This window comes from Venturia canescens, chromosome 4, assembly GCF_019457755.1.
Source record: "Venturia canescens isolate UGA chromosome 4, ASM1945775v1, whole genome shotgun sequence".
Taxonomy (NCBI): Eukaryota; Metazoa; Arthropoda; class Insecta; order Hymenoptera; family Ichneumonidae; genus Venturia; species Venturia canescens.
Window position 1 is genome coordinate 3,987,119 of NC_057424.1, and position 9,647 is coordinate 3,996,765.

A 9,647-nucleotide genomic window follows, 5' to 3' on the forward strand; every position below is an offset into this window, starting at 1 on the left:
ATGAATATATATATATATATATATTTTATTTCGTTTTATTTTTGTTTCAATTGAACCTTTTTGAAAGTAATTTTGTAAATATATGTAACAACCAAGATATATAACTTGGGTAATCATGCAGTTTCAGTACTTTTTTGAAAAACGATGGAATTTTTTTTCTCCATGAAGTCATTTATTCCATTATAATAAGTGCTATTCCGTTGGACGACGTTGATAGTGTTGACGTTATTTTCATAACTTATGGGGTTTTGAAGACTTCAAAAATATATGATGAAATAGGGCATTTTCTTATATCTAGAATCTTACGCACGCATTTTGCAGAACATCTTTGGGATGTGCATGCATGCGTCCGTGCACGTGTGTCCAACTCTCCTAGCATAAGCTTCTAGATATTCGCAAATGCCCTAATTCATCATGTATTTTTGGAGACTCCAAAACCCAATAAATTATGGAATTAATGGGAAATGTCAGTCTCATCCAACGGAATATGATTAGTAGTGACTAAGTCAAGTAGCCTGTACTAGAAAAAAAAAAGTTTTCATCGATTTATCGGAAAACTGCATAATTGCCATAACTTGGCGGCGGCGACACATTCATTGAATCTTCTTCATACGTTGATCTGCGGACACTCATTTTTTCACACCTACAAATATGTAACCGATGGGGTATAATAATATTCTACAATTAGATACTATAGAGTTGCACAGTAGAGCCGAATATTTTTCCAGTTTTCATCATAGAGTTATTAAACAGAGTTCAACGTTCTTCGTAATTGGCCATTAGCAAAAAATTGAAATTGAGAATTCGTCGATCAACCGTGACGAATGAAAAATAGTTTCATTCGAGACATTGCAAAAAAATATTACATTGATCTCAATTTTGTTCATAAACAATATTCGTTTTAACAATAGACGATAAATTGTATTATTGGAATGTATAACAAAATTAAAACTTTATCTTAACCGTAAGTAAAATTATTGCATTTGTTACTCGATGAGGACTTAATTTTCTGTTAACTTCATCGTTGAATTTATCCATTATGACAAACAAGTCAATTTTAAAATTTGAATTTCGATTAGATTATTTGTCATAAACTTTGTCAATACATTTTTCTATGCCTGAATTTGATAAACCGTCAAGTAGCTACACTAATTTCGTTAAATATTTTCTTTATACTATCGCAGCACCTTATCTAAATTTGAACTGGTCTATTTACATTGAAAATATTATCAATAATCCTCCATAATTCTATTATCACCGTTCAAGTTCCATCTAAGGTGCGCCTCGATATGATTATTATTATTCTGCTCTATTAATCTTTTCGTTAAATTCTTTTAGTAATACCGATCTTTTGCTATTTAATTACATTTAGTTTCTTATGTTCGTGAAAGAACGCGAACGAGAACGTTAAGAGGTACGGAAGATATGTAGTCGAAATTCATCCATCTACTCTATTTGTGTTATTTTTTTTCTCGAAAACCATTGAAAAATGAGATTCATTGGCTTTCTCTCTCTCTCCTTCGTTCTTTTTTCGAAATAGATCACATCGTTTTTTTTCATATTTTCCATGAGTATAAAAGCAGTATTGTCCGGCTTATACGTCCAAGAGACGATCACGATTTACATTGTAAATATGTGGGCAAATCCATTACTTTTTGACGAAAGTGTGTACGCTTAGGTTAGGGATTTTGATGCTGATTTTTTCATTGAAAGTACATCGGGAAAGGAGATGATCCTAAAAATTTTCAAAAATTTGTATTTCACTTAGAGATTCCGTTCAAATGACATTATTTTCTGTGGACTCCCTACTTTCAAGAAAAAAAGATAAATATTAGTGATAAACTCAAATCCTTTTTTTGAAATTCAACCAAACCTACCAGCACCTACCAGTTGGTGAAGTAGAGGGTTAAATAGCTGATATTTTCTGTAAAGGCGTATTTTGTTGATATCTGCCCCATCTACTTTCCCTCAATTGCCTCAATATTCCGCGTTTGAGAGCGCTGCGATCATATTAACATTGTTTGAGAACCGCAGAATATTTATTTCATGCGCCACTTAAGTAATCAGTAAAAACAATAACATGAAATAGTCAAATTAGGTATTATAAACAAATAAATAATTCATTTGCCAAGTGTGATATTATTCGCAAGAAGTACTTTTTATACTCCAAGTTTTGGGATGTTCAAAAATGTATAACTCGAAAAAATGACAGCTTTCTAAACATAGCGATTTTTGAAAAATTAATCATTTTCGAATGACTTATAGTAACGAAGTCGAGGGGTGCGTCACGTTTCGGCGCGAGACGTTTGGGCGCTCGCCGTTTGGGTGCGGGGACGTTTTGGCACGAGAACGTTTCAATAAATCAAGTTGTTTCAGTTTCGATAATAAATTCGTTTCCATGGTAAAATAATCTCTTGAGCACTTTTATAAAAAAGCGTTCTTCACAGAACGAAGAACAACAGTAAACTGACGGTGTGGGACCAGACAGTATACATTGTTACATCCATGTTATTGCGAGAAGACTGCATATAGTCTTTCTAAATCGTATGGAGGTAAATAAAAGTTATTTCGCAGGATACGGGATGAGATGGTACTCATGATGATTAACTTAAAATTTTAATAGTCTTTCTCGGAGGGCTCTGCCACCGGCCCCCGCGCGGGCCTTCGCCCCCTGTGGCCCCCGTCGCCCGCGTTTCAATATTATGCGAATGTTTAACATTGACAAAGTGTGTGTGGGTGTACGGAGATGGATCGCTTTTGTTAACTATTTATTACCATTAAATAACCCGCTCGAAATAGTCATATGAAAAATTTTGGTTTCTATTTTCAGTGACAAGGAAAATATTCTTACGCAAAACAAAAAAAATCGTCATTATGTTCAATATCGTAAAAAAATAAAAATACGATGAATTCGAGAATTCAATCATATGAGCGCGGCTGTACAGCCGCGCCGAAATGTCTCGCGCCCAATGGCTAGCGCCCAAACGTTCTCGCGCCGAAACGTCCTGCTCCGAAGTCGAGGCAATTAAAGGAAAGTAGGTAGGCCAGATATCAACAGAATACACCTTTATAAAAAATATCATTAACCCTCTACTTCGGCAACTGCAGGTTTGGGAGAATTTCAAAAACGGGTAAAGTTTTGTTGATACAATGGTTTAGTTGATAGCTCCCAACTGAGCCGGATTTGAGTTTACCATTAATATCTCTTTTTATTCTTAAAAGTAGGGAGTTCACAGAAAAGAACGCCGTTTGAACGGAATTTCTAAGTGAAATACAAATTTTTGAAAATCATTAAAAATTGACCTTTTTCAAATTTCAAAAAATTCTCCAGCGGCTGGGTTTGATCGAATCGGGTTCAAATTTTCAGGATCATCTCCTTTCCCGATGTACTTTCAATGAAAAAATAGAGATCAAAATCGCTGAACTAAGCGCGCACACTTTCGTCAAAAAGTAATGGATCTGCTCATGTGTATGCAGTTATGAAAAGTTTTGCATATCTCATTGGTAAAAGGCCTATACGAGATTTGTACATTTCACGTGTGTATATATATTTATTCGACTTCGCCGTACATCTTTCGGGTCGAGTCTTGGGAGTACCGAAGACGTGAATAAAAAAAGGTTCGTTCTCGTTCTCTGTTTTCAAATGCAAGAATTATTTTCGCGAATTTGGTCAAATTTTATCAAAATGCAATGAATTTTCGAGTGTATTTTCTTTTATTTCTTTTTACATGTGATATTGCATCAACCACGAGACTGGTGCCAGAATTTATTGTCCCACGCTTTCTTTGCATATTGATAAAAAAATGAGGTCACAGCCCAATCTCTAGTGATGACTGATCTGATTTCTATTTTTATTCATTAGATAAAATTTCTATCCACAAAGACAGCATGAAAATCGTCTCAAAGCAATCGAATGGTGATAACAAAAGTCAACATGCGACAGAAAACATCTGCAAAAATTGATCAAGTTCGCGAATCTATTCTCAGACTATCCTCTCTAAGTCCAAAAATTTATCTTTTCCTATTTCTTAAATAAATATTCATTCAAGTCAGACCCAAATTAATGAAATTTGAGTTTTTGTCAACGAGGCAAGATACATGAACATGAGAAAATTTATAATCTATCTTCGACTGAAAATTGTGCGATATAATCCTGCGTTACAGATGAGAAACTCACGTCTGATTTTTCTCGCAGAATTGTACGAGTTCACACATTTGCTTGCTTTTTTCGAATCCCCTTTTCTCTTTGCATTTACCAATTCGCTTATCTCAAGTTTTTTTTCTTTTATATTCCTTTGGCATTAATAAATTAGCTATTAATCGTAAGCCATGAGAAATTTTCGCCACATTTTCTTTGTACCAGAATGTACTTCGAGAGGTGTTAACGGCCGTGAATTTCATGAAACAAAACAAACTTTGCGTTAATATAAATCAACGCGAAGCACCAACTTATATTTGTAGGAAAAAATGGTTTTCCATGCGAAATACTCTTCGATCTAGGAACGTGTATACGAGTAACAAAATACTGCGACGAAAGGAAACAAGTATCCACATCTAAATTGAATGTTTCGGCGTACATGGAAATAACGAGTTTTGTCATGCAAACTGGATCACTTGTTTTTTGTTCCAATTTACAGCATGCTTCTTAAAATGAGAGGAATGCCGTTAAGCTGGAGGAAAAGCGCCCGATAAATACATAATTGACGGACCAGTGGAATTCTCAACTGAATAATAAAATTATTCCTACAACAAAAGAGCCAGCAAATAATCTTTAAAACGCGCTGTAAGCCATACGATCGAATGTCGAGCAATCTGTCGATCGATGGGTTGAATTAGCGCAATTTCGAGGCTGACATAATCATCAACTGTTACCCTTGCTCCAGGGTTGTTCCTTTGCGGAGGCGAACAACAAGTAGAAACAATTAGCTCCCATATTTATTGCTGCAGCTAACCAGAACACTGTATGCCAACGAGCGAGTGTTTCCTGCGAACAAAGTCGGAAAAGTGCAATCAATAATTGAGCGTTTGCAAAAATCCTCTTTTCTTCACTTCCAATACGAATTATGAAATTATCGATAAAAGATATCCTCCAGTATCGTTGGTTTTTTTTTCAAAAATTTTCATGAATTCAGCCGAATGATAATGAAAGTGATAAAAAAAATATTCACATTTCCACTACCAAAATAATGTGCCAATGAATACACGGTTCTAGTTTCCTGTGGAAATGAATATAAACATTCAAGATTAAAATAAGCTTATCTAATTGAAGACTCAGTGAAAAACTTACGTGTCCTTGAACAATTCGACCAATAACATACGGAGCCAAAAATCCACAGGCATTTGCAGCGGCGTTAGTGATGCCGTACAAAGTTCCCGCATACCGGGGAGCCAGGGCGATGTGATTCATCTGATTGCCGGCATAAACAGCTCCCTGAAGTGCTCCGAGTCCCGAAAGCATGATCATCACCCAAACTCGATCACAGCCTGCCCAAATAGCACCGATGAAACTCAAGCTGGGCCCTAAAGATCCTATTGTATTCCAGAACTTCATGGAATTAAGTGGCGATATTAAGCGACGCTCGAGTAGAGCGTCCGCGATGCTCGATGTTGCGAGACCAGCAATCCAAGCAGTTAAGTACGGAAGTGCGGCAAGAAATGACTTGGAATTTAAATCGTAGTGCAATATTTTATCCATGTAGGTCGGCAATTCAGTTAGCAGAGTGTAAAAGGCCCAGGATTGACCGCATTGCGTTATAGCTATTGCCCACATAGGCAGTGACGTGAACACCGAAAGCCATGGGACCCCAGGATCCTCCTGTATTGAAGAAAAAAAAACTTTATTTGATAGCCGCACCAAAAGAATATTTCGATTCCAACTTTAAAAACCTACTGAATTTCATTGATTTTTCCAAGATATTAATTAACATTTGAATATGTTGAAAAATGAACTTTTTAGTATTGATTTTGCAACACAGTTGCAATCCGCTATACAAATGAATTAGTTTGTTAACACAAAAAGTTCTTTATTTTTAATGAGTGGTTACGGGCTATTCGTATTACCTCGTCTTTGGGCTCGACGCACGCCTCGATATAGGCCCTCTCGTCCGGATCGATCCAAGGGTGTTGAGCGGGAGTATCGTAAATGAGGAACAACCAAAAAACGTACCAGACGATACCGAGAGTACCAAACAGATAAAAAGCGAGTGGCCAGCCGCCCCACAGTTCGAGGGAACAAAGCCATCCGCTGACAGGCAAAGAGATCACCGTACCGAAATTCGCACCCGCATAAACTATAGCTGCAAACTTATTTCGCTCCAACGGCGGTACCCAGTGAGCGAGCATCGAATGCATCGCTGGAAATGTTACACCCTGTACAACAAATATGCAGAAACACCGATAAACTATATTTTTTCTCAATCCACATATCGGGGAGTTCCTGATCATGTGATTTTATTTTAATAAGTTTTTTAATCGGCCTTGAGAGACTAAATTTCTACAGATACTAGAGTGAGGAGGTCGAAGACTTTGACAATTTTTTATGCAATCGAAATCAATTGTACTCGAAGGTTTTACACGGTGACAAAAGTTTTAAGGACAAATGCAACGTCGCGTAGCTGACCTTGCACCTCGCACGATTTGTGATAATTTTTTCCAATTGATATTTTTATGAACCATTGCAGCATGACATTGTTTTTAAAAAATCCAGCTCTAATTTTGAAACAAGAGCAATATTTTTTTTGTTGGAATAATAGTAATTGACTCGACAAACTATAACACTGATACTAAATGACAAGATTTTTTTCCATTTTTTAGATCCATTTATCTCTCTTAATGATCGTGCCATCTGCGAAAATGTGGACTTTTTTTGCTGATGATGTGAACAAATCCAAATGTGAGAAAAAAAAGCTTATTTTACATGGTGATACCCTGACGATGGAGGAAAAAAAATTAATAGTTGTACAAGGGTATAAGAAATATTTGAAATTTAAAAAAATGGGATTAGTACCTCAGTGAAACCTTCCGCAATTCGAATTGCGAGGAAGGGTCCAAGACCCAAGTAAGCCGCGAAGGGGCTGACGACCGTAAAAATCGCCGTCAGGAGAACACCGAGTCCGTAGACGAGCTTGCCGCCAACTCTCTCGGCTACTCTGCCACCGGGAACGTTCGTAATTACGTAGCCGAGGAAAAAAGATCCAAGTATAATTCCTTGAGTTTTTTCATCCCAGTCGAATTCTCCAGCGCTCTAAAAAAACATCACAAGTATAAATGACATGAAAATTTATTTCTTTGTCTCAACATACATGGATTTCTTTTTCCTGATTAAATAAATAAATAAACGAAGAATCTTTCAATGCATATTCTTGCATTGCACAGAGAAATTCAGTTTCGAAAATGGTTGGAATTTTTTCATTTTATCAGGAAATGATAGTTACACTCGCAAATGAAATTCCATCTGCTATACGTAGAAAGAAAAAAAAAATCATTCTTATCATTCTCGCAATTTGTACAAGAGATACACACAATGTTTGAGAGAGAAAAACGGAGATAATTCATGCGACTATTCATTAGGGTCAAACATGACGGAACTGATGATGGAAATGAGTAATTCTTGAAGATAAGAGAATCAGGGGCAAAACATGTAATTGACGTCACTGTTGATGCTAGCTAATTATCTGGTGAATAATATATATTAAGCTATGAAATATTAAATATCTTTGGGGTGAAAAATGTTCGCACTAATGCTCAACTTTGAGAATCTCTAATTCAAGGGGCAGATAATCGACGTCTTTGTTGCAGCACAATGCACAATACTTGATGATTTTTGTAAATCCAAATAGTGAAGAAACCGTGGAAAATATCCGCATCCAGGACAGTGGAGAAAATTTGTTCAGGAAATAAAAATTTTACAAATTTTTTCTCTTACGGGGATAAATGTGCCGTTGACTGGATCCACTGCTGGACACCCAATCGTGTTGTCACTGTTGTTTGGCGCTGGAAATGCTGTCTGATTGACCATTGAGACAATGGCCACTGAGAGGTTTACTCTCATAGCATAAACAAGTGCAAAACCCAAGAACCCTAAAAAGCCAAGGGTCCATCTTGCCTTTATACAGGATCTCGAATCTGGTGGCAATTGTCCTGTGCTATCTGAAAAGTGAATTACGTAATGGAGTTTCTATACTGTTATTATATTTCATAAAAAAATTTTTGAGCTTCTGGTTCTTTAAATTATTTTTTAACCCTGTGATAAGTAAATTTCACTATAGAATAATGAATTGATTACCATATGACGAATAAATATGGTTTGATAAATTTGAATTTTCAAATGCTGCAAGGTTAAAGGTGTTAAAAGAATTACGATTTTAGAAAACTCTGAATTTTTGTACGTGTCGTTTCCTTGTATTACAAATATTTCTGATGAATAATAGAAAATGATTTTCTTCTACTAGCAAAACAAAGACGAGTGTGCATGAAAATGAAAGTTTTTGGCCCCTCTGATTATTTAATACCCTTAGTTTTGCAAACTACCATTGATCAAAATAATTTACCATCATTGTGCTGAGAAATTTTCAAAATTGTTGTAATAAAGTATTTTTGACTTTAACAGAATAAAAGTGACAGTAGTCAAAGAACTATAATGAAATTTGTCAAAAGACAGCATTGATAAAAAAAGTGAGGACATGGAACAAATAAAATTGAGGAAAAATGTTTACAACAATCATTTGAAAATTCGAGTGAGAATCCATAAAAATGAATCAATGTAAAGACAAAAATACAAACTATATTGCAAATTTATAATAATAATAATAATAATAATAATAATAATAATAATAATAATAATAATAAATTATCGAGTCTCAAGACTCGGCTCCATTTTATATTACCACATGAAAAAGTGTGGAAAATAGAAAACGATCGAAGCGGAAGTACGACGGGCATATTGAGAACTGTCAAAACAACAAAGCGTGGCAATGACATAACCAGTGAACAAAGGAAATAAATAGTATTAACCCATACTTACCTTTATCTAAGTAGTCATTGACACAAAGTGGATTATCGTCACGATTCATAGCAGGATCGAGGACTTCCATAATAGCGACGAGTATTCAAAATTTCCTGGTCGTCAGATTGACGTTTCAAGATTATTGTGCAAATGATAAAAAAACAAGAAGATATAAGAATTCTTAAAGTATTGAAAAACACTGTATAATTTCCTTCCGTCTTTGGCTACGCACTACGATTTTTGCTCATTTTCCTTTCTCGCGCGATGACGCACTCCTCCTACTTCTGACACCACTGTTTACTATTATTACTATTACAAATTATTATTATTTGTCTTGTTATTATTTTTTCTGTCCAATGTTTTGTGTGCACACGTTTTGTGGATTGCACCAAAATAAGGGTTTCAAGAACTACGTTTGAATGTTCTTTGTTGTCTCGCTTATCCGATCAAGCTGCTTAATTTCCGAGATTTATATTCCTTTACTATTTTGCTAACTTACACAAAACGATTTATTGTATACGAGCAGGCGAGGGAGGCGAGCCTCGACTGACTCGCACTCAGTGGAATTGGAGTGGGAAGTGGGAAGTAAAGCTATATCAGCTATATGGATACTACAGCAGGCTATCATACGATTCGGTAGCTC

General features: G+C 35.7%; 1 protein-coding gene across 1 annotated transcript; it reads right to left on the minus strand.

Moving 5' to 3' along the window:
- Positions 1 to 6: 6 nt before the first annotated feature.
- On the minus strand, positions 7 to 9,602 carry MFS10 (major facilitator superfamily transporter 10). The gene is made up of 6 exons (XM_043416015.1): positions 9,023 to 9,602; positions 7,925 to 8,148; positions 7,007 to 7,243; positions 6,061 to 6,369; positions 5,288 to 5,815; positions 7 to 4,984 (listed from the first exon to the last, which is right to left on the minus strand). The coding sequence occupies exons 1-6, from the start codon at positions 9,090 to 9,092 to the stop codon at positions 4,862 to 4,864; spliced, it is 1,491 nt and encodes a 496-aa protein (XP_043271950.1). The 5' UTR covers positions 9,093 to 9,602; the 3' UTR covers positions 7 to 4,861.
- Positions 9,603 to 9,647: the final 45 nt, after the last annotated feature.